The 26119-nt window shown below is 40.7% G+C and overlaps 1 protein-coding gene across 1 annotated transcript in view; it reads left to right on the top strand.

Annotated features, from left to right (window-relative positions):
- Positions 1-23030, top strand: part of AGO4 (argonaute RISC component 4) — a 42272-nt gene extending 19242 nt beyond the window's left edge. Inside the window, exons 8-18 of the mRNA XM_047869550.1 lie at positions 1330-1477; positions 2461-2580; positions 2699-2827; positions 3068-3201; positions 4301-4485; positions 5759-5918; positions 9328-9643; positions 9785-9919; positions 16428-16529; positions 16796-16995; positions 19144-23030. Coding sequence (XP_047725506.1) covers positions 1330-1477; positions 2461-2580; positions 2699-2827; positions 3068-3201; positions 4301-4485; positions 5759-5918; positions 9328-9643; positions 9785-9919; positions 16428-16529; positions 16796-16995; positions 19144-19252 — 1738 coding nt within the window. The 3' untranslated portion in view covers positions 19253-23030. The remainder of the gene's footprint in view (positions 1-1329; positions 1478-2460; positions 2581-2698; positions 2828-3067; positions 3202-4300; positions 4486-5758; positions 5919-9327; positions 9644-9784; positions 9920-16427; positions 16530-16795; positions 16996-19143) is intronic.
- The last annotated feature ends 3089 nt before the right edge of the window (positions 23031-26119 follow it).

Genomic DNA, 26119 nt, shown 5'->3' with positions numbered 1-26119 from the left:
TTTGTGTCTCCCTCTCTCTCTGCCCCTCCCCCGTTCATGCTCTGTCTCTCTCTGTCCCAAAAATAAATAAACGTTGAAAAAAAAATTTTAAATAATATTTCATGTATCCTTCATATTATACCATTGACTTCATTCTCTAGGGGAAAAAAATGTTACCCAAACTTTATGAAGTCACTATTGAGGAGTGTAGCTTTTTTTAAAGAACTGTATCTTTTTCATTAATTACTTCACATAATCCTATAAGAATAATTATACTTGTAGGCTTATATGATCTTTGCATACAAATTAAAAGCACGTAGTTTTAACGTTTATTTATTTTTGAGACAGAGAGAGACAGAGCATGAACTGGTGAGGGTCAGAGAGACGGAGACACAGAATATGAAACAGACTCCAGGTTCTGAGCTGTCAGCACAGAGCCTGACACAGGGCTCGAACTCACAGACCGTGAGATCATGACCTGAGCCGAAGTCAGCCGCTCAACCGACTGAGCCACCCAGGCGCCCCAAAAGCACATGGTTTTAAATATCACATAGGTGATCCTCACTGCATTGTTACTTTGTAGGGCTGTAGCAGTTAAGAAAACAGATTAAAGTTATTACCAAATATTTGCACCAAGTATTTGAGATAATTTGCCCCCTAGAAAAGCCAAAGAAAGGGAACCTCTTAAATCGCACTCCCCAGTTTATATTATATATCCTGGCAAAGCCTCATTTTCATGTATTTAGTCTTGTTTCCCCCAGACCCACATATATCTGTCCTGGTTTGGGGATCTGGAAATTGGCCTCAATAACTATGTTACATTCATGTTACAAATAGTTCTCTTAAACAAATAAAACTTCTGTGTGGGGGGTGCCTGGGTGGCTCAGTCGGTTAAGCGTCTGACTCTCTTTTTTTTTTTTTTTTAATTTTTTTAAGTTTATTTATTTTTGAGAGAGAGAAACAGCACAAGCAGGAGAGGGATAGAGAGAGAGGGAGAGAGAGAATCCCAAGCAGGCTCCACACTGCCAGTACAGAGCCCAACGAGGGGCTGAAATCCACACACCGTGAGGTCATAACCTCAGCCAAAATCAAGAGTCAGATGCTCAACCGACGGAGTCATCCAGGCGCCCCAGCATCTGACTCTTGATCTCAGGGTCGTGAGTTCAAGCCCACTTTGGGCTCCACGCTGGGTGTGAAAGCTCAAAAAAAAAAAAAAAAAAAAGAAGAAGATTGACCTTTGTTTTTTAAGTGACTGATCAAGGTAGAAAATGTTTGTAGGCTTTTGTTTGCTTGCTTGTTTAAGAAAAAAAAATCTCGAAGAAATTTCTGAAAAGATATTCTCTCCTGTAGTTTTCCTTTACAGCTAGAAAATGGTCAAGCTATGGAATGTACAGTAGCCCAGTATTTTAAGCAGAAATATAGTCTGCAGCTGAAATATCCCCACCTCCCCTGCCTCCAAGTGGGACAAGAACAAAAACATACATACTTGCCACTTGAGGTAAGCTGAGCTGAATTTTCTTTTGCCATATCTGCCAATCTCTTGAATGAGTTAAAAAAAAAAAAAAAGAAATCACGTTCTAGGCTAGTGGCAGAATCTAGTATTAGTTTTTAAAATGTTTTGGGCACGGGAACCCTCTTGCACTGTTGGTAGGAATGCAAATTGGTGCAGCTGCTCTGGAAAGCAGTGTAGAGGTTCCTCAGAAAATTAAAAATAGACCTACCCTATGACCCAGCAATAGCACTGCTAGGAATTTATCCAAGGGATACAGGAGTACTGATGCATAGGGCCACTTGTACCCCAATGTTCATAGCAGCACTCTCAACAATAGCCAAATTATGGAAAGAGCCTAAATGTCCATCAACTGATGAATGGATAAAAAAATTGTGGTTTATATACATAATGGAGTACTACGTGGCAATGAGAAAGAATGAAATATGGCCCTTTGTAGCAACACGGATGGAATTGGAGAGTGTTATGCTAAGTGAAATAAGCCATACAGAGAAAGACAGATACCATATGTTTTCATTCTTATGTGGATCCTAAGAAACTTAACAGAAACCCATGGGGGAAGGGAAGGAAAAAAAAAAAAAAAGAGGTTAGAGTGGGAGAGAGCCAAAGCATAAGAGACTGTTAAAAACTGAGAACAAACTGAGGGTTGATGGGGGGTGGGAGGGAGGGGGGGGTGGGTGATGGGTATTGAGAAGGGCACCTTTTGGGATGAGCACTGGGTGTTGTATGGAAACCAATTTGACAATAAATTTCATATATTAAAAATAAATAAAATAAAATAAAATAAAATAAAATAAAATAAAATAAAATAAAATAAAATAAAATAAAATGTTTTGGGCAAATAGCTTCACCAGGTAACAGCATTTTCATGTTTTGAGGAATGGAAGATGTAAGATAGAGTTTAACTCTATCTAAGGCTCACGACATAGAAACCCATTACACAAAACGAATTTCTCTTTGCCTCTCGGTAGGTCTGCAATATTGTGGCAGGACAGCGATGTATAAAGAAGCTCACGGACAATCAGACTTCCACAATGATCAAAGCGACAGCAAGATCTGCACCTGACAGACAGGAGGAAATCAGTAGACTGGTCAGTAAGTCATGGTCTTCAAGATAAGCTAGCTTTAAGATGAGAAAAGAATATAAAACTCCTGGTGGGACACAGTTACTCTTTGGTTTTTATATACGCAGGCTTTCCTGTTCCTTAGGTGAAGAGTAACAGTATGGTGGGTGGACCGGATCCATACCTTAAAGAATTTGGCATTGTTGTCCACAATGAAATGACAGAGCTCACAGGCAGGGTACTTCCAGCACCAATGCTGCAGTATGGAGGCCGGGTAAGCTTTTTATTTTATTCAGCAAGCTTCTTCCAACAACCAGTCAAAAAGAGAATAACCCAGGGTTTCTCCACTACACCACACTGAATTTACCCATAGTTTTGTTCAGTATTGCTTTTTGTCTTTTGGCTAATACCAAATAGAATTTTGTTTATCCCCTCATCGACATTAAAATGGCCTTAGATTGTAATGTCTTTTCTCTTTTCTTTTGTTTCTTTTTTGTTTTGTTTTTTTTTAAAGAATAAAACGGTAGCCACACCCAACCAGGGTGTCTGGGACATGCGAGGAAAGCAGTTTTATGCTGGCATTGAAATTAAAGTTTGGGCAGTTGCTTGTTTTGCGCCTCAGAAACAATGTAGGGAAGATTTACTAAAGTGAGTATCTTCATATTTTCAGCTTAGTAATATCCCTTCCAGATATGAAAATACCATCTTTACATGAATGTGCTATGTGCACTGGCACTAAATCCCTGACTCCTATAGTGACACCATCTGGCTATAGGAAAAAGACCTTGTATTATAGTAAATTGCAAACTTGGGAATGACATTAAGAATCTGAGTCAGCTTTCTTACATTTAGAGCAGAAATTTGTGACTAACAAGGCCAAAGCAGTGACAGTTGGCAAACTCTTCTGAGTTCTTAGTGAAGCTTCCTGTGGTATTAATTGTATCTTTTCAGCTAAGATAAAAACTAGTCCATTTTTAATTATAATTTACTAGTGAGCTTGTTTTATTGCAGGGCCACTGACTAAGATCATTGGTTCATGTCTTACAGATGCAGCTATCTATAGAAAGGAAGTTAGTAAAAAGGGTGGAAACTCAAGGCAGGAAAAGGGAACTGGATGAAAGAAAGGAATCTTACAAATCTTGACAAATGCACAAAAGAAATGCGGAAAGCTTTATACATATATTAAAGTAACTTCACAAATTTAAAATTTAAAACTTCACAATGAATTTTATTTTTTTAAAGTGATGATTTCTTTTGATACTGTTATTGAATCAAATCTATTACAAGTTTGAATGTAATCCTAAATATACTGATTTGTGTTTCCATATTCTCAATTGAACACAAGTTTACCCAACTATTCTCGTGCCAGGCTTACCAAAATACACATTACCTGAAATTTTGACTTTGCTTTTCTTTAGTTCAGAATTATTGACCTGAATGTTTAAAAAAATCTTTGAACGGAAATGCTATTCTAGTCCCTGGGGCCCCGTTGAGGTATAATTATTTAAAAATTCAGAATGATAATCTGATAGCTTAATATTAATAACACAGATTCTTTGTGCATTATAATTGCAGTGATACAATTGCCAGCCCATTTTTGGCAACCGGTTATGGATTTTTTGTTTATTTGTTTGTCTTTAATTTTGGCTAAGAATGTGCAAAACTGAAAGAAGTGTCTTTGAGGAAAATAAATGCTAGGAATGTACTCTGAAATGAAAGCACTGTACTACTGGTTCTATTTTACCAGGAGTTTCACTGACCAGCTCCGTAAAATCTCTAAGGATGCAGGGATGCCCATCCAGGGCCAGCCATGTTTCTGCAAGTACGCACAGGGTGCGGACAGCGTGGAGCCCATGTTTAAACACCTGAAAATGACATATGTGGGCCTACAGCTCATAGTGGTTATCTTGCCTGGGAAGACACCAGTGTATGGTATGGACCCCTTTAATATTGAACGAGGGATGATTTCAAATAGTTGGTCAGGATAAGCTAGGTTATGCTGCAGTCACAAACAGCTCCAAACTCTCAGTGTCTCAGATCATCCAAGGTTTATTTTTTGCTTTTCCTGTGTGTCCATTGAGGTAGACTGTGGCCTCTGTTACATGTCATCATGTTATTTTTCACTCTGAGACCTGGGTTGGCATAGCAGTTGCTATTTGGAATGTTCTTGGCCCCTTGGCAAAGAGAAAAGAGCTCTGGAAGGCTCTTTACATCTGCAACTTCTGTTTTTGAGAGAGAGGGGGAGAGAGAGAGAGAGAGAGAAAGAGAGAGAGAGAGAGAGAGAGAGAGAATGAATGTGTAGCCAGGGCAGAAAGAGGGGGAGAGAAAGAATCCCAAGCAGGCTCCTCACTATTGACACAGGACCCGATGTGGGGCTCGATCTCATGAACTATGAGATCATGACCTGAGCCAAAACCAAGTTGGATGCTTAACTGACTGAGCCACCAGGTGCCCCAACATCCACAACTTCTTGACCACAACCAGCCACTGGCTCTTCCCAACCTTTTTGCGGGAAGCAAGAATGGGGGCCAGGAAGTACAGTGGGAATGAGTGTCAGGCATACAGTACCATTCCACCGTAGTCCTCAAAGCAGGAAGAACTGGAATGTTTGGTAAAAAGCACTTAAGAATATCAGAGTGGGGAAGAGTGGGAGAACCTACCACTGGCAGAAAAGAAGCTGTCTAGTTTGTATCTATTATCACAAGAATGATACAAAAGTTCCTTTGACTGTCATCTGAGTGAGGGATTTGGGAGCTACAGACCGGCTGTGTGAACTTTACAAAATGTCTTCAACTCCCTCTGTAGTTGTCTCTTCTGTTACCTCTGTGTTTAGAGGGGAAGAGGGGGAGGGTGGGAGAAAAATACTGAAAATTCAAAGAGCTGGCATGTCTACTGATAGGGAGGAGCTGGGAGATGGATTCCTTTGCCAGACCAGTCCTGTGGAAAAAGTAACCTCGGGGGACTGCGTTAGTAGTGGCAGGCAGCATCCAAGGGTAAAAGCGGTGGCCTAGCTTTAATGCTCACCGGAGGGAAGAACAGGGAAATTTCCCTGGGGGGTTAGCAGATGAAACAGCCGCATCTAGCACAGGGTACCGTATACAGTAGGCACTCTGTAAATGTTTATGTGTGGATTTTTCCCTCTATTCTTAGTAATTAGGAGAATATTTAAACATGGTTAAATTAATTAATGGATTTATTCTTGTAGCGGAGGTGAAACGTGTTGGAGATACCCTTCTGGGTATGGCCACACAGTGTGTCCAGGTAAAAAATGTGGTGAAGACCTCACCCCAAACCCTTTCCAACCTTTGCCTGAAGATAAATGCAAAGCTCGGAGGAATTAACAATGTGCTTGTACCTCATCAAAGGTAAGATTCTGAACTCTGTTTTTTTCCACTCTTGCATTATATAAGATCGAATGTAACATAATTCACAGTAAAGCACACAAATCTCAAACGTGCATCTCAATTACTTTTTCTTATATATGTATGAATGCACTCATGTAACCACTACTCAGGTGAAGACGTAGAAAATTTCCGGGGCCTCGTCAGGCTTCCTTGTGGCCCTTCCCAACAGAGAACCCCCAGAAGTTAACACTCTCACCATAGATTGGTTTTGCCTGTTTTTGAACTTCATGTAAATGGAACCATACTACATGTCATGTTTTATGCCCGTCTTCTTTTGCTCATCATTATGTGTCTGGAATTCATTCATGTTACTGTATTAAGTAGTCATTTGTTCTTTTTCGTTGTTGTGTATTATTTCATTATGTGAATATACCACAGAATTGTAATCTGTTCTGCCATTGACAGATATTCTTATACATTCATTATACATTTTTTTCTATATTTTTGGTAGAATTTAAGTACTCTTTCTCTTGAGTATATACCCAAGAGCAGAATTGTTAAGTTATTGAGAATACATATATGTAAAAAAAATTTTTTTTAACGTTTATTTATTTTTGAGACAGAGAGAGACAGAGCATGAACGGGGGAGGGGCAGAGAGAGAGGGAGACACAGAATCGGAAGCAGGCTCCAGGCTCTGAGCCAACAGCCCAGAGCCTGACGCAGGGCTCGAACTCACTGACTGCGAGATCGTGACCTGAGCTGAAGTTGGACGCTTAACCGACTGAGCCACCCAGGCGCCCCATAACGTTTATTTGTTTTTGAGACAGAGAGAGACAGAGCATGAACGGGGGAGGGTCAGAGAGAGAGAGACATAGAATCTGAAACAGGCTCCAGGCTCTGAGCTGTCAGCACAGAGCCCGACACGGGGCTCGAACTCACAGACCGCGAGATCATGACCTGAGCCGAAGTCGGCCGCTTAACTGACTGAGCCACCCAGGCGCCCCGAGAATACATGTATTTAGCATCGATAGATGCTGTCAAATAATTTTCCAGAGTGGTCGTACCAGTTTACGTTTCTGCTGAGAGTTCTGGTTGCTCCATATTCTCACCAACACTTGGTAGTATCAGTCCTTTTAACTTTAGCCATTTTGTTTGGGTGTAATAGTATCTCGTTATGGTTTTAATTTGCATCCCCCTAATGATTAATCCATTGAGCACAATTTCATATGTTTGTTGGCTATTTGGATATCCTCTTTTGTGATGGGTTTGTTCAGTTCTTTGCCCATTTCTTTATTAATCTTTTCATTAGTTTGTAGTTTCCCTATCTATTGAGATAATATCTGACTTGTTAACTCTGAAATGTTTCCATGTGGGGGCACCTGGATGGCTCAGTTGGTTAAGTGTCCAACTCTTGGTTTCAGCTCAGTTCATGATCTTGTGGCTCTGTGGATCTGAGCCCTACATCAGGCTTTGCACTGGCAGTGCGGAGCCTGCTTGGGATTCTCTCTCTCTCCATCTCTCTGTGCCTTTCCCTCACTTGTGCTGTCTCTATCTCTCTGAAAATAAATAAACTTAAAAAAAATATTTTCATGTGAAATTCTGTATGTGAAAGCAATTTGAAAAGATAAATTTAGGGCTGTGGTATTAGTCATTGCTATACTTAACAAGAACGTGAAATTGAGTTCCTTGCTGTTAGTACAATCATATTCCAATTCTTAATTTTCCCTTGAATGAAGCTTATAGGTAACAAAATCCTTCCTACAACGTTGGTAGATGAGGTCTGCAGGCCATATGGGAAGTTAAGCTAAAATCTGAAATCATTTAATTTCACCCCAAGCATTTGAGATGATATAGCATAGTAGCCTAGAGTGCATACTTTGGTGTCTGACTTCCTAAGGTTTGGATTCCAGCTTTACCACTTCCAAGTTATGTAAGCTTGGGTGAGCCCCTTATTCTCTTCTGTCTCATTTTTTAAATACAGAAAATTGAGATGATAATTGTACCACCCTCATGGAATTTTTCTGAGGACTAAATCAGTCAATACAGGTAAAGTGCTTAGCACAGTGACTGGTACATAGTGTATGTAAGCTGTTACTATGTTACACATATGTATGTGATAGATACATGCCGTTGTACTGCTCTGTGCCAGACCCATGTTGCATAACGATACATATAGAGAAATCTCCCACAGCCTCTGCCCTCATGGAGGTATCTATTCTTTAGTACCCGTTATAGGAGATTTTTAGATTTGGGATGTGTCCTATATTATACTTAAATAGTTAGAACTCAATTCCAAGTCCTACCTTAAAGAATTTACCAGAGAAGGATGCATTATATTTTTCTCCTTGGATTCCTTAGAAAAATCAGTGCCAAATAAATGAATTCATTCTTTCAACAAATATTTATTGAGTCCCAACCTTGAGCTAGGCAGTGTTCTAGGCACTAGGGATGCTTCAATGAACAAGACAAAACAAAACAAAATTCTTGCCCTTGTGGAACTTATATTCGTGTGTGTGTGTGTGTGTGTGTGTGTGTGTGTGTGTGTAGACAATAAATAAAATAATTTACTGGGGCGTCTGGCTGGCTCAGTCATTAGAGCATGTGACTCTTGATCTCAGGGTTATGAGTTCAAGCCCCACAATGGGTGTAGAGATTACCTAAAAATAAAATCTTAAAAAAAAATAATCAAGTAAAATATGTGGTGTAAGTGATGAATACTACAGATTAAAATAGGGAAGTAGATAGACTTGATTCTCTTCTCTAAGCCTCACATCTTAAAGAGCATTGAGGTCTCTCTTTCTCTCTCTCTCAAAATAAATAAACAAATAAATAAATTTTTTAAAAAACGGGGTGCCTGGGTGGCTCAGTCAGTTAAGCGTCTAACTCTTGGTTTCCGCTCAGGTCATGATCTCACAGTTTGTGTGTTTGAGCCCTACATCAGGCTCTGCTCTGATAGCTCAGAACTTGCTTGGGATTCTTTCTCTCTCCCTCTCTCTCTGCCCCTCCCCCACTTGCACTCACACACTCTCTCTCTCAAAATAAATAAATAAACAAAAAAAAAAAAATTAAAGAGCACTGGGGGATTTTATTCCAGTTCCGTGTACATTCTGCATTTCTATATCTGCTGTGGGAATACTAGGATCCAAGAGTACTTGTTCTGGTCTTCCCTTTACACAGAGATTTTATTAAATTCAGCTCAGGTCCTCTTTGTTAATTCTTCCCTTCCTGCTATTATAGAAGAACCATGTTGTCTTCTTAAGTCAATCCAGGTTCATTGCAGGAGAGGCACAAACACTCAGTGGCCCTTAGATTTCTCACCTAATGGGCACAGGTCTTCGTTCCCTTTTGTAAGATTATATCTGTGATTGTATCTGGTGAGCTTGCTAAACACAGACATTTTCATCTGTATGTTTCCTTCAATCTGAGCAGGCCCTCGGTGTTCCAGCAGCCTGTCATCTTCCTGGGAGCCGATGTCACGCACCCCCCAGCAGGGGATGGGAAGAAGCCTTCCATTGCTGCTGTCGTTGGCAGTATGGATGGGCACCCCAGCCGGTACTGTGCCACCGTTCGGGTGCAGACCTCCCGCCAGGAAATCTCCCAGGAGCTCCTCTATAGTCAGGAGGTAATTCAGGACCTTACTAACATGGTTCGAGAGCTGCTGATCCAGTTCTACAAATCCACACGCTTCAAACCCACTCGGATCATCTATTACCGTGGAGGGGTATCCGAGGGACAAATGAAACAGGTACTCTGATTACCCATAGTTGCCTTTTGGGGTTTCTAGGTATCTGATGGAGCTTCCTCCCATCTGCCACTCTGGGTAAATCAGATCTGAGAGATGCTAGGTGAGTTCTCAATTAAACCTCATTCTGTTTGTAACTCCTAGGTAGCTTGGCCAGAGCTAATAGCAATTCGGAAGGCATGTATTAGCTTGGAAGAAGATTATCGGCCAGGAATAACCTATATTGTGGTGCAGAAAAGACATCACACACGACTCTTCTGTGCAGATAAAACAGAAAGGGTAAGAAACCATGGTATAAGCTTCATTATCTGGCACAAGTGAATACGTTTTTAAATGGGCATATGTACTTTTTTTCCTAAAAGCAGAAGTGTAATAATAAGTTAATATATTAACTCCAGTTGAGCTTAGATGATCACTTCTGAATGATACAGGTTTTAAGACTGAGTATTTCTCCTGTATGACAGAAGTGCTGGCTTCTGGAGTTGTTTGGCAGAGGCCAAAAACGTACCAGACATGCTGTAGTGATACAGGCAACCTCCAAGGGGCTGGTTTATCTACTTGAATTTTTTTTTAATTTTTTAAATGTTTATTTATTTTTGAGAGAGAGACACACACAGAGTGTGAGCAGGGGAGGGGCAGAGAAAGAAGGAGACACAGACTCCGAAGCAGGCTCCAGGCTCCAAGCTGTCAGCACAGAGCCCGATGCGGGGCTCGAACCCACGAAGCGTGAGATCATGAGCTGAGCCGAAGTCAGATGCTTAACCAACTGAGCCACCCAGGCACCCCTCTCTGGACTTTATTATCATATTGCTACTTTTTGTTACCAATGCCTAAGGCATAGTTCTAGGATATAAAGTAGAATTTCTCTTCCAAATGATTTTACATCAGTGCATGGGATTCTTGAGATACACACTTTGAACACTTATAATGTTATACTTTCTAACCATGGGCAAGTTAACTTCTCTAAGCCATAATGGTCTCAACTGTAAAATGTAATAAGAATACCTATCTCACAGGGTTGTTATAAGGATTAAATTAATAAGTGAATATTAATTTGGGGTACAGTTCCCAGCACTTGATGAGAGGTATTTTGTGTACTCGATTTATAATGTTATTTAGGTGTAAACTAGCTAAATTATAGGTATTTAATATTGAGTGACTCTGCTTCTGTGCTATTTTCTATGACATTACTTCATCTTTTCCAAGCCTTCCCTGATCCACCCCAGAGAGACCAGTTCTTTCTGTTGCTTAATCTTGTAATCTTGTGGGTCACTCCCATTATTTTCTAGTACGCCCTTAGTTTTTGTCTCTAATCCAAGGCTGAGCTGTTTCTTTTCGTTTTCAGAATCATTGGAAAACAAGATTTTCTCCTTGGGCTCCAGTTCCACCAATCAGCTCATATTCCAAGTGTTGTCTTCTGAATTGTCCAAACCCTGACTCAGTAGTGCTTCTTAGATCCCTTCTAATACAAATTCTCCAAACTCTTGCCCAAACTCTGGTCACAGAATGCCCCACCACCCCCTCCTTAACTGCATCATCACCTCTCTGTCCCTCTGTCAGCTTGTTGTCCATGTAGCTCTAGGACCTGAATTATTTTCCTAAAACCCAAGCTATCTCATCATTTTGTTCTTTGCCATCCCATGTCATTCCTAACCTTCCAAAGATTGATAATCCTGGTCCTTAGTCTACCCTGCTGCCTTGACACTTACCAACATCTCCAGTTTTCTAAACATGCCTTTTGCCAATCTCCAGCTCTGGGTCAGTCCACTTACCCATTTCCTTTGCTTCAACTCAGGCCAGTAGAGAGATTGCTGAGGAAGAAAGTCATTTGTTTAATAAGAATGATATTACAGACTGATGATATCAAATCTCAGACAACCCTGGAGGCTGCAGTTTCTCTGTTCCTCCAGTTCCCCACAGCGTGTATTCCAAACCTTCACCCTCCTCGACAACCTGTCCCAATCTGCGATGCCTTCCCTGGCAACACTCTACCTTGCCAGCAATAGAACAACCCTCTATTTCCCCAGTAAACAAAATCTAGAAGGCGTAAATTTTCTCAACTTACTCTCCCCTACTTTCAAATGTACTGAAATGTGTTTTCTTTTCTCTATGCTCTCACATCTCAGAGGCTAAGCTCTCCACCTGGACTTTAGTTCCTAAAGAAACACTTCATTAATTACCGTGGTTTTTCAAAACTCCTGTTCCTTCTTCTCACCCTCTAAAGTTCCTCAGCTCTTCCTAGGTTCCCCTCACTAAACTTCCCTTTACTCTGCTTATCTTTCTTTTATTTCATGACCAAATTAGAGGAAAACTGACTTGACTTTCCATCTGTACCTTCTTACATATTACATCAATTCTCTGTAGCCTGACTTCAGTTTTAATGATTCTACTGAAGTTCTTTGCTCAGTGACTTGCTCATTTCGAATCTAGTGATATCTTATCAGGTTCTTACGCTGACCTCTTCGCCTCAGCAATAATATGACTTTCCAGATTCAGTGCCCTCCTCTATAATCAGGCTTTTTTTGACTCCTCTTCCTCTGTCCATTAAACACTGACGTTTCCAGGCATTTCATACTTTTCTTCCTCTTCTCTTCTGAATTTGAACTCTCTTTAGTCTCACCCACTTTTCTGCATGCATTGATTTTCTTAGAGATTCCTAAATTTGTATTCCCAGCCACAAACATTTCTATGCAGTTCCTGACCTTCATCTCCAATTGTCTACCAGACACATTTACTTAGATGCTCTGTAGACACTGTATCAGCAAGATAGGCTAGACTGTGGTAACAAAAAACTCCAAAGTCTTAGTGGCTTACAAAGATGTATTTCTTGCTTATATCACATACCCACTGTGGCTCTGCTGCGGCTGTGACCCTGATGTCCTCCTTTTGGAACCTAGGCTGACAGAGAAGAATCTATCTTGAACATTACCAGTCATTACAGCAGAGGGGGAGAAAGATAGCACAAGCCATATGCTGGCTCTTAAAGCTTCTGCCCAGAAGTTACACATTTCAGACCACATTTTACAGCCAAAGCAAGTTACATGGCCATTCCTGAGTTAATTGGGTGGGGATGTATAATCCTCCCCCAGGGAAGGGCATGGGAATTTTTGGCACTAGTGATACAATCTACCACAGGCATTTCAAGCAAAACACGTCTAAACCTTCTACTTATTGTTTTATCCTCATCCAAAGCCTATTCCTCCCCCAATTTTCCTTTTCTTCTGTGACTTGGCATCACTGTACATTGATTCAGCCAAGCTAGGAACTTCAGAGTTGTCTTTAAACTCTGCTTCTTTCCTCTCCCCCCATATCCACTTGGTCAAATGGTCTTCTGTGTTCTGCCCTGAAATCCCTTGTCTTAATTCTTCCTCTTGTGTGTTCCCTCTGGCCTAGGCAGAACCTTCCGTTTTGCAGGAGACTCCTAGTGGTCTCCCCATCTTCACAGATGCACCCTCAACCTGCCGTCAGAGCTATGTTTAAAAAATACAGATCTCAGGTTGCCTGGCTGACTCAGTTGGTAGAGCATGTGACTCTTGATCTTAGGGATGTGAGTTCAAGCCCCACATTGGGTGTAGAGCTTACTTAAAAAAATACGTATCATACCTTGCCAATCTACTATTCAGAAACCTTCATGTATCCCCCATTGCCTGCCAGATACTTCCCTTTGGTGTTCAATGCTTTCCTAAGGTAGCTCAAACATAACATTTTAGTTTCATCTTTCCACATTACCTTCATACACCATCCATTTCCCACATGATGCATTTGAATCCCTGGGATGACCACATCCATCCCACTCTTTTTATTTCCCCCACTATTTTTATTAAGGTATAATGTAGATACCGTAAAATCCACGTTTTTTTTAAAAAATTTTTAACGTTTATTTATTTTTGAGACAGAGACAGAGCATGAACAGGGGAGGGGCAGAGAGAGAGGGAGACACAGAATCAGAAGCAGGCTCCAGGCTCTGAGCCATCAGCCCAGAGCCTGACGTGGGGCTCGAACTCACAGACCGCGAGATCATGACCTGAGCTGAAGTCGGACGCTTAACCGACTGAGACACCCAGGCGCCCCATAATCCACGTTTTTGGTGTACTGTTTTGCAAGTTGTGGCAAATGCATATAGTTGTGTAACCACCATGTCTATGAAGACATGAACAATATATCACACACACACATTTTTCCAAGCCCTCTGCAGTCAACCCTTTCCCTCACCTACAGCCCCTAGCAACCACTGACAGACGTTCTGTCCTTATAGTTTTGTTTTTTTCCAGAATGAAATATAAGTAGGATACCATAGCCTGTGGTCTGGTTTCTTTTACTTAGCATAATACATTTGAGATTCATCCAAGTTTATCATGTACATTAGCAGTTTATTCCTTTTCATTGCTTAGTATTCCTCCTATGGCTGAACCACAGATTATCTCTTCCTGACTTTAGGGGATATTTGGAGTGTTTCCTGTTTTCATCCCATCCCCCTTTTCAACTCCTGCTCATCCTGTAAAGGATGGCTCAACTCTTTGCTCCCACCAGCATTTTCCAGTGCCTTCCATAATGCCCTTATCACACTGCAGTGCAGTTCATTGCAGATGGTGTTCATGAAGGGCAGGAATGCAAGTTCATTAGTTCTCTCCATGCCTCCATCTCTCATCCCCAACATCTGCTGCAGAGCCTTGCACATGGGTGCTCAAGCAGTAATTGTTGAGTTAAACATGCCTGGATCCCTTTTTCCCGAGGGCAGCATCTCCTTAGATTCTCATCTGTTGATTCCAAGAGAGTTGTTTCAAAAAAGATTCTAAGGTCAAATAAGTTTGGGAAATACTATGTCCACCACCTCCCTCATAAAGATTATACATTACTGAATAAAGGTTCTGAGAAATCCTACAACAGAAAAACCGTTTTAACTCGAGTTCAACCCAGTATTTCTCAAGTCTCTTTGACCATAAAATACCTAAATGCATCCTGCAGAACTAATATTCCTCAAGCACACACTTTGGGAAATAATGCCAGAACTAGTATAACTCCTTTACATTTCCTCTTGCCCAACTAGGTCCCCAAGTTCATATTTGAATTTGATAGAATGAGACTTTTCTCTACTCATAGATGTTCTTGTACACATTGGTATACAATTTAGCTGAAGGTAATGGTAGTTAGAATAGAGCCAAATAAACTCCCATCAAATTCATGCCTCAATGCAAAATAAACTTCCTCATATGGAACCCTGCTGTATATCACAAGAGGATGAAAACTGACCAAATACCAAGGTTTAATTCCTTTACTTGTAAATGCATTTCTGAAGTTCCCCCCTCTACTTTCCTAGAAATTTGATTTTAGAACTTTGGCTGTAATTGAACCTTACAATTTAGAATTTTAAAAGTGTTTCATAGCTAGTTTTATAACTTATTAGATTAAGACCTAAAGATGTTATGTTTTGTTCAAGGTATGTAGTTGCAAGACTAGCCTTGGAACTGAAACCCTGGTTTTCCTAATTCCCATTTCAGAGTACTCTTACCGATAATGCATGTGCCAGTGACTTCTTTTACTGATTCTGTCAAAGCATTACTTTTTTTAAAAATTTTTTTAGTGTTTATTATTTTGGAGAGAAAGACAGAACACAAGTCAGGGAGGGGCAGAGAGAGAGGGAGACACAGAAACAGAAGCAGGCTCCAGGCTCCAGGCTCTGAGCTGTCAGCCACAAAGCCCAACACAGGGCTCAAACCCACAAAGTGTGAGATCATGACCTGAGCTGAAGTCGGACGCTTAACTGACTGAACCACCCAGGTGCCCCAAAACCATTACTTTTGTTGAGCTTGGTGTACCAGTACAAAGATTTATTCATCTTAACTTTTTTTTTAAGTTTTCTTTTTAATTTAGTTAATGTTTATTTACATTGGAGAGAGACAGAGACAGAGCATAAATAGAGAAGGTGCAGAGAGAGAGGAAGATACAGAATAGGAAATAGGCTCCAGGCTCCAAGCTGTCAGCACTTAGCCCAACGTGGGTCTTGAACTCACGAATGGTGAGATCATGACCTGAGCCAAAGTCGGATGCTTGACTGACCGAGCCACCCAGGCACCCCGCTTCATCTTAACTTGTAATGAAAGTTGTGCATATTTTTTTTACTTCAAGTAAGAAATAAAGTTGCATTTTGGGGGAGGGGGGCACCTGGGTGGCTCAGTCACATCCAACTTTTGATTTTGGCTCACGTCATGATCTCATGGTTCGTGGGTTCAAGCCCCATTTCGGGCTCTATGCTGACAGTGCAGAGCCTGCCTGGGATTCTCTCTCTCCCTCTCTCTGCCCCTCCCCTGCTCATTCTCTCTCTCTCTCTCTCTCTTAAAATAAATAAACTTTTTTTTAAAAAGTTGATATTTTTTCACAGGAAGCTTATCCATTGCAAATGTCTTTACATCCCCTCTGTGAACAATGCCAATATGTCAATATGCCAATATATCATCTGCAAATAGATGACAATAATGCAACCCAAAGTCATAGGTAAAAGGATTCTTTTTCTGGATTCCCTTATAGAAACAATGGAGTATTTTTGTTTGAGAAAATACTTAAGGATAAAGTGGTTGGACTAAGGAGAGTTACAGAAAATTAATCATGTTGAATTACTGATTTTCAAAACTTCACTTAAGAACAGTTTGCTAACTTGTTACCAATTAACACATAAAAGGAAAGTATGGTCTGAGTTCAGTTTGGCATTTTGATGGCTAATTATACCTCCCCCCACCTCTTTTTGTTTGTTTGTTTGTTTGTTTGTTTGTTTGTTTGTTTGTTTTGGTAGGTGGGGAAAAGTGGCAATGTACCTGCAGGCACTACAGTGGATAGCACCATCACACATCCATCTGAGTTTGACTTTTACCTCTGTAGTCATGCAGGAATTCAGGTAATTTGGAAGCTGGTTCAGATCTTTGACTTGATAAGGAGATGTTTGCAAACTGAGCAACCAACTTGAGTAGACTTGTTATTCAACACTATGCATCAGTTTGTTAATGCTTGTATTCTAGAACTGTTATCTTTCCTTCTGGGTATCTGCTTGTAGTTGTGCTAGGAAGGAATACTTCTGAATTTAAGGAGTGGACTTCAATTCTTCTCTCCTCTCAGGTAATTAACCATGTCAGAAATGTATTAATCATACAAGTCTCTCTCCAGGGAACCAGCCGTCCTTCCCATTACCAGGTCTTATGGGATGACAACTGCTTCACCGCAGATGAGCTCCAGCTACTAACTTACCAGCTATGTCACACCTATGTGCGATGCACACGCTCTGTCTCCATTCCAGCTCCCGCATATTATGCCCGGCTTGTAGCATTCCGGGCAAGGTATCATCTGGTGGATAAGGATCATGACAGGCAAGTTTCTCAGGCACCATGAATTCTCTTTTTATCTGAGTCAGAAGCATGTTAAAAAAAAAAAAAAAAAAAAAAAAAAAAAGAGCTACTACAGAGGAGTAGAGCTACTTTTGGAGGAGCTAAACTTCCTTTTAGGATTTAAATTTCAAGAAGCAAATAAAATCACATGTGCCTTTGAGAGCTTATAATGTGACTTTTGGTCCAAGAAGTGCTCAGGCTTGCTCATACTTGCATGGTGTGTCTATACTCTGCCCAAGGGAAAAAGTCTAATTTGGAGCTGCCTGTGGTTTTCCCATGGAACAAAATGCATTTGGTTCTGTTTAGGTCCTGAGCAGCCTCAGAGGTGGCAGGCACAGTGTCTTGACTCCAGTCCGAGCAGTCACAGGCCTGTGGATTCCACTTCACGCAAGAGGAAGTCCTGAACATTTCGCTTTGCTTTCAGTGCAGTCTGGAAGAATGTACCAGAGTGAATTTGGGCATGTGTGTGGGAGAGGAGGGGTGCCAGACCATTTTTACCCCCAAATAGGGATCTCAGTAAGAATCAGACATTTTGACCTGTTACTGACGACTATTAAATAGCTGAACAAGCTCTCTGCATTAATTTTCTTTTCCAAATGACCATCTGTGAAGTGTAGCAGTTTCTGGGCTCTTCCCCAAGTCTGAATTCAGCTGCTAAATAGTAGACATTCCATTGCAAGTCTATTTCTGTAAGAGTTGAAAATACGCTATTATGGAAAATGCCCAGCTGTGGCTTTATACCTTCCGTTCTGTAATATACATTCATTCATTTAACACATTTATTAGGTATTGACTGTGTGCCCAGCACTGTGCTAGGTACTAAAAATAAAAATACTAAAATGGGGAAGACCTGCTTCCTGGGATTTTCTGTTTCAGTATGGCAGACAAAACAGGCAAACGCAGAACTGACAATTGGCCTGAGGCAGTATAGGTGAGGGACCTCAGAAGAAAGGTTGTTAGAGAAGATTTCATAGCTGGATGGATGGGATTTGGCTCTGGAAAGAAGAGAAAAGGATTTTCCAGGCAGAGGGAACAATGGACAAAAGAGAAAGCAAGTGACATGTTTAGACAATAGCGAGTTTTCTTTGGCTAGAGCATATGAAGCTGAAAAAGTATGTCAGAGCAAGGTTGTCTTTGTTAAATGTAAAAAGCTACTTTGGGGATAAAATATCTGGTCCTTAACCATTAATCGGGCTTACACGGGAGAGAAGATGAAGTAAAAGATAACTAAGATTATGAGTTTAGATGATAAGGACGCTAATAATTTAGTAAATAATGATAAATAAATAACTTAGTAAAGTAATTAAGTGGCAAAATTAACAAATTAAGTCAGAAGAAGGATGGTGTTTTTTTACAGTTTACTAAGCCCTTTGTAATACATGGCACCCTTAAGAGATATGTTCAGAAGTTATTATTGTTATCCTGAAAGACTAAAGTTCAAAGGAATTGTTACCTCTCCAAGATCATATAGCTAGTGAGAGGAAGATGAGAAGAGACTCACGGCATAGTGACATTTGCACGGTAACATGGTATGTTCCAGCACTGTGCTAGGCGCAGAAATTCATTTGTCAAATGGTTATTGAAGATATACCATGTGCCAGGCACTGGGGATTCGGTGGTGAGTAAGATAGACAAAGTCACTGCTTTCTTGGAGTTTACATTTACTGAGCAAAACATATAGCTAACTATCCAGTTAATAATTTCAATTATGCTTAATACTATGAAAGAAAAATAGAGGATTCTGTGGAAGTATGTCTCAGGTGGCTCTGACCTGAACTTTGGAATCAGGGAAGACTTCTTTGAGGGAAATGACATCTGGCCGAAGCCTAAAGGACAGGTTGGCTTTAACCAGACATAGGAGGCAGTAGAAGTCCTAATGTAAGCACTGTTAAGGATTTGGGTCTTTGTAGACATTATTCTATTTAATTATTGCAACAGCCCATTTAGTAAGTTGTATTGCATTTTTCAGTTGAGCAAACTCATGTTTAACAGAGAGACATAAATTATTTAAGGAGGCACAGCTTGAGCCTAAGATCTTCTGAAACCCAGTATTATTTATGCTATTTGAAACATGTGAAGTTTGCAGTAGTCTTTTGTTACACCTGGCTTTTTGCATTATTCTCTTTACAGCGCGGAAGGCAGTCATGTGTCAGGACAGAGCAATGGCCGGGATCCTCAGGCCTTGGCCAAGGCTGTGCAGATTCACCACGATACCCAGCACACAATGTATTTTGCCTGAGAGTCTCAGAAAAAGAACTCAATCAATTTGACACCCCATGCAGCCTCAAAATGTTTCAAATGCCTACCGCCTCTAGAGAGAGCCAAGTTGACTTCAGGTGGTCTACCAGCAGCTCGGAATAGTTGCACTGAATCTATACTTCGCAGCACTGTCTGATGCATCAACAAAATTGAGCCATTTTTTAAAAGTAATAGATACTCCTAGATTGTCTTCTCTGATGCACTGGACTGAATTTTTACCTCATCATGCAAAGGCTGATCAGCCTGAACTTCCTTAAGGACTTTACAAGAAAAGGTTTCTATGGAATATTTTGCTAGCTGTGGTGTTCCCTGCATCCCTCTAGTCTTCTAAGAGACGATTATTCCTTGTTTTCTGTATTCATTGAGTGGGGTGTATGCGTAAGTGGGAGAGAAAAACCAAACAATCTACTTCAGTTCAGCGTAACTGTTTTAATTGTGGGGGTCCATAGACTTTTTAATGGAGATTTCTGACTTCGCCACTGTAAATGCCTTTAACGAGCATTAACTTTTGAAAGTTTTACAAAGTTTTGTTAGTTTTCCTACTTTATCTTCTTGATCTCTACAGACTTGTGCTGTGCAAATACAGGCTGCCAGGCGATTGCACTATGTTTGGCTGCAGATGCAGAACAGGCAGCTCTCTTATTTGGTTGGCTTTTGTGAATGTGTAACACAAACAGATGTAATGCATGTCACGGTGACAGATAACACTGCCATGGTAAGAGTACTCCTGTTTCCCCCTTCTTTGAAAAAAAAAAAATTAGCTTTTAGTATTTTTCAAAGTTTTCAAAAGTGCCCATTTTATGCTGCTGTGTGGTTTGTTAGATCTAAATGATTTTTAAACTTTTCTCACAGAAAATTAACTTTGGCAATAAACATTTTTTAAGGTCCCTTTTCTTCCTCCCCCTGACAATGTAGTTTTCTAGATGAGATTTCAGTATGATTTTATCAGCTATTTCTTATAGGTCATAATCTGGCAACTTCTGAAACTGGTCAGACAAGACATATATTTCCATGGCTTCTTAAAGAATTATTTTTATCTGTTTTATAGTCACAGTTGGTGTCCTGTCACTTTGTTTTAAAATAAGCTAGAACCAGGACGCTTCCTTATCGGATAGGCTTTGCCAGTCCTTAAGGTACATTGAGCGATGCTGCAACTTGCACAGATGTACCAGCATTTAAAACTGTTTTTCCCGGGAATCAAGGTTACTCACACAATTATGTGCAGTGCAAATTTTTTTTGCTTCTCTTTCGACCTGAAATGTATTTGGTGGGGTTTCCCTCCTTTCACTAAACTAAAACTGCATTTATAGAAGAAAAGGTTGACTTTTCTTAACAGAGTCTAGATTCCGATCACAAGGAGATGAGTTACTTTCTTGGTCCAGACAAAGGGAGCTGATCTAAAGCAAGCATCAGTGAACATGTAGGGGAAAGGAAAGTGTATTTTGTATTTAGTGTAGATAACACTTTGTGAATGGACAACAGTTACATAGAGTCTTGGTAGTTCCAGCCAGTGTTTCCCAGCCCAAATTTTACTGACTTGTGATTCTCTCTCCGGGAACCTCAGAAGTGAAAGCTGGAGAAGGGGATAAAAGCCCTAGAACCACACTCCGTATGGCTGAGGCAGGTGCTGGGGGTAGAGACAGACACAATGTGGTAAAACGATTTTGCCACCTCTGTCTGGAAACTGCTGGTGGGGAAACACTGGATCTGATGGTGAAGGGTGTTTGCTTGAACTCATTAGCCGGTCCAAATCTCTTAAACTAGCCTTCTCAAAATCCCAGCAATACAAAGCACTGTTTTTCTTCAGTCTTTTAAAGAAGCTTGTAAATACATTGAAGTTTACATTTCCATGTGCTGTTGATCGGTGGCGCCACCAGTGTTTGCTAAGACTGGTCTCTGAGAGTTTTATAACGTATACTGAGTCCTGTAGCTCATTAAGATGACTGCAGACATCCTCATTCTCTGCATATAGTGGGATGAAAGCAAGCTCTGTAACTGAGGCACAACATAGGCAGGAGCGAAGAGATGGCAGATGTTAATTTCTTAAGATTTTCCTTTTCTGCAAATACCTCACTTGGATACTACAAATCAGGACATGTTGGTGAGGGGCTGGCTGCTGCTTTTATTCACACTTGTTCAGGGAGAGCTCAGAAAAATAAATACCCTTCAGCATGGCTACCCTGGACCCAAGAGGAGGAAAAACAGAAACTTCTTTAGGAGAAGGAGGACTTACTGGCGTCCAGGATGTGAAGGACTCTTGGTGGCTGGCTGGCTGGCCAGCAGGCACCACACCTGCACTTGAGTGCCTCCGGCTTGCTTGTTAATAATGCACAGAAGAAGTGTCACTTCTCACCATCTCCTGCACGTATGGAGCAGGGAGCGAGGCGGAATGCCGGGAAGCCCTGATTTACTTGCCGGCAGTCGGGCTGTATGCTTGACCTTGAACTATACAGTTTGTACAACCTCAGTCAGTCCTATACACTGGGGCAAATCAGTGTGGTGGTAGAGGAAAAGCCGGGAGGCCTATTTTTATAGGAAACAGTACCTTTAAGGGGGCAAATGCTGTAGTTTTGGATGAAAGGAAAGAAATATGGAAGAACTAGGATAATTGGAAAAAACTTGCTGGCGGGGGGGCGGGGACGGTGAATCTTTAAGAGGTAATGGCTGCAGAATCAGAGTTGCAGCAATACTGTTGCAAGCAAGTCTAAATACATAGTTTCAATTTGGCTTGACAATTTGAATATGATAACCCCTTTGGACTGACTGAATCGTTATGCATGTGTCAATCAATGGGAGGTGTGCATTCTCTAGAAGTAGATTTACTGTTTGGTTTTTTAAAATGCAGCCTGTTTAGGCACTGTCATGTGGTGTGAAAGATTGAAATGTAGCAATGCTAAAGAGTAACAATTAGGGGATAAGGCACGGGGATATTAAGAGAATGGTGAAGATCCAAATGTTGAACCGATTATGTTTTGTTGTTATTGTTGTTCGCTGTTGAACCCTGAGTGGTTGATAAGGTGAACTAGTGGCTTAATGCAGCCAGCAGTCTGGGCAGGCAGAACATATTCATTCTTACTGTAAATTCTATTTGCTGCTTCCAAAGGTGATGATTTATAAGCAGACATGTTCTATATGGTCTGTATTTTAGGATCTGGCACCCAGACTATATCAGAGCTTATCTACCTGGCTCAGCTATCTACCCTTCCTGTGGGAAAAGGCAATCCACTGTTTAAGAAGGCTCACTCTCTCTGCCCTGCCCTAGCAACCCTTTGTGGATGTGCTGTAAGATTTTCTTGCTCAATAGCAAGGTGGTAGCTCTGCTTTCATTTTAAGAAAGTAGAGGCTGAGGGCATTGTGTCAATACTGCTTCAACTCCAAGGATTTTTCCTTGTAAAATTAAAGGGAAGATCTTGTTATTGATTAACCATTTTCTTATCCCTTGCTATTGACATTCATGCTCTTTCTATGTCTGGTGGCTGAAAATGTTTGCATTTGTTCATTTGACTAATGGTGTAATTTTGGTTTCTATATTGTTAGACCTGTAATGTTTTAAAATGTATTTTATTAACTCTGGACTGGATGTATGTCTCTAGCAATACGAGGTACTTTCTAAACTATTAAGGGAGGGGTGGTATCCCCATGTTAAGACAAGATGATGGTTGTTTAAATTTTGCTTTTTTTTTTTTTTTTTTTGGCCTGCAGGGATATTTTGTGTTCATGTGTCCAAAAGAGAATAAATTGGCATTCTTGTGCCAAAAGTTGTTTTTTGTTGTCAAATTTCAAATACATATGGAGTATACTGTAATGGAAACAGACATGGTTGCTTTTTAAAAACAATTTCCTCCATTTAAGAAGTTTGAGAGAGAACAGAGGGGAAACTTAGTGTTTTTAACTCCTGGGTCTCCCTATCTCTAGAAATTGATACTTGGGGATTTGGGAAGAGCTTCTCAGCAAAATTTCACATATGAAAACTTTTATAAGATTCATCAGGTTCTCAGGATAGCTCTTAACAGGAAAATCTATTTGAGTGAAGTTTTGAGAAAAATCTGCAGTCTCCAGAGGGCAGTACAGCCACATACTTTAAGACTAACTTTTCAAGAGGAGGAGCTGTCTAAATTCCCCCAACCTGTGGCTATCCAGTCTTAAGTCCTTAAAAAATTCTCACCACATTTGGGTGAGTCACAGCAGGGATAATGCAGAGATTTTCACAATATGGTACTTATTTTCAGGGAATTTATGGCTTACCAGAGGGACAAGCTCTGCATACAACACACTTTACTACAGGTAGTTGTTTTTTTCCATCAGCACAATATCCCCCTCTCCCTGTTTACCCACTGTCAAACATTTATCACAAACTCAGTACATGCCAAACTCTGCCTAGATGCCAGGAAAATAGAAGAGTAAAAACTTAATCCTTCAAAGAGTTCATTCCAATATAGCATGGGGTAAGGGAGGCAGTGAGATTAACATTATCTGAGTGCCTAGTATAACCACTCAGTTTATATTGACGTCTTTACTTCCAGTGACAGTCCTTTCACGGTGATAACAGTATCCCTTTTTTGAAGATGAGGAGTCCGCTTCAAAAAAGATAAATAACACACAGTCCCTGGATGGCACAGGCCTGTCTAATTATTACCCCTGTGGTTGAGCACAAAATGACAGGAACTTAGAAGGAGAAACAACTTTTGCTATGGGGAGTCAGGAAAGACTTTACAGTGGTGGTGAATTTGGGGATAGGTCAGCAGGAGTTTACCAGGTGGACAAAGAGGATGAGGGGATTCTAGACACACTATTCCCATACAGTAGATTGTGGTAGCTGCATTTTTTGTCTAAGTGCTTTCCCTTACTCCTCCTTTGGGTGATGGAATATCTCCTATGGGAATCTCATTATTTAGTGTGTTTCAGGTAAGTCTAAATGACCTTCCCACCTTGTCCCCCACCATATGTGTCATGTTCATGTCCATTCTTGAATCAGTCACTGGGGGATGTACACCAGCTAAGAATGACTAGTGTGTCCACTCCTCTGTGTAAGTGTATGTGTGTGGGGGGGGAGTGGGTGTCAGTGGGTGTGACCAGCAAGTAGGAGAGGCACAGATTATTACAAGCCATATGCCTCTCTCTCCATCTCTTGGCTCTGATTTCCTCTATGTTGACTTTATTCTCCAGAGGCTAGTGACAATCATATAAGGAGAAGAGGTATAAAAGCAGATGAGGAAAGTAGAATCTATATTGCAAATTGACTGGAGAAGAAAAGAAATAAGTTTAACAAACATATCTGGAGCTCCTATTATGCAGTAGGAAATATGAAAGACACAAGTTATGGCCATGGAAAGGTTCATTTGTAAACTTGGGGTCATACATGTAACAAAGTAGCTTTGAAAGTTACCTGCCTTGAGAAATGTATACATGGAACCATGGGATCACTTGGAGAGGTTCCCAACCCAGCTAGGGGATGATAAAGGAAGGCTTCTTAGAGGAAGTGATGAATGAGTTGCCTCATAATGAATAAGTACAAGTTTTATAAATGAACTAGGTGGAAGAAGGCATTCTAAGAATTCTCATCATTGGCAAAGTCACAGAGAGAAAAAAAAGATGATGAATTATTTAGATGAATTACAAGTAATTTCAGTACTCTTAGGTCATAAAGGGTGAGGGAGGAAGAGATGATAAATTTGGATGACAGAGGCAAGCACCAGTTCCTGACAGGACAGGACTTGAATGGCATGCTAAGAGGTTAGAGTTTATCCATAGGTGCAGGGGAATAGCACAATCTTATTTGTGTCAGTGATGTAGCAGTAGTGTTGTGGGTACGTTGAAGCAGAAGTTTTGCTGAAGGGAAGTTAGAGTTTTATTGTAGTAGCCCTAACAGAAGATGATGAGGGTTGAATTTGAGCAGTGATAGTGCAGTTGGAGAGAAGGGATGAACACGAGAGATTCCAGAAAGTAGAAAAAGCAGAACTTGAAAGTGGACATAGAGAGTGTGGGGAAGAAGGCCGACTCATCGCGACTCCCAGGTTTCTGCCACTGAGAGAATGAACACAGATGAAAAAGAAAATCTGTACCTTATGGGAAGGAGGAAGGTGGTAAGTTCAGTTTTGGACAAATTGGATTTGAAGGTGGTACATGTGGACTGGAGAAAGTTTGGGAGCCATCAGTAAATAGGTGGTGATTAAAACTATTCATACATGTGTTCAGGAAGATTGTTCAGGGCAAGAAGAAATAAGAAATGTGGATTAATGGGGCGCCTGGGTGGCGCAGTCGGTTAAGCATCCGACTTCAGCCAGGTCATGATCTCGCGGTCCGTGAGTTTGAGCCCCGCATCAGGCCTTGGGCTGATGGCTCAGAGCCTGGAGCCTGTTTCCGATTCTGTGTCTCCCTCTCTCTCTGCCCCTCCCCCGTTCATGCTCTGTCTCTCTCTGTCCCAAAAACAAATAAACGTTGACAAAAAAAATTAAAAAAAAAAAAAAGAAATATGGATTACCGGGGAAGACAGATCTTTAAAAGATAGACACAGAAAGAGGCACATCCAGTTGAGCGCAGACTCTTGATTTCGGCTCAGGTCATAATCTCACGGTTCGTGAGTTCGAGCCCTGCTTCCGGCTCCGCACTGACAGTAAGGAGCCTGCTTTGGATCCTCTCTCCCTCTCTCTCTGCCCCTCCCATGCTTTCTCTCTCTCTCTCTCAAAAATAAATGAATAAACTTAAAAAATTTTTAAAGCTTAATCTATATATTATGCATATTTTTATATTTATATTTTTAAGTTTAACCTATATTTTTATGTTAGATATATAATCTATAATTCTTATTATATATAATTATGTAAATATAATTCCTATTATATATAAA

The sequence above is a fragment of the Prionailurus viverrinus genome, chromosome C1 (assembly GCF_022837055.1).
Source record: "Prionailurus viverrinus isolate Anna chromosome C1, UM_Priviv_1.0, whole genome shotgun sequence".
NCBI lineage: Eukaryota > Metazoa > Chordata > Mammalia > Carnivora > Felidae > Prionailurus > Prionailurus viverrinus.
The sequence above is the reverse complement of the archived record's forward strand: the minus strand, read 5'-3'. Positions and strand labels throughout refer to the sequence as shown.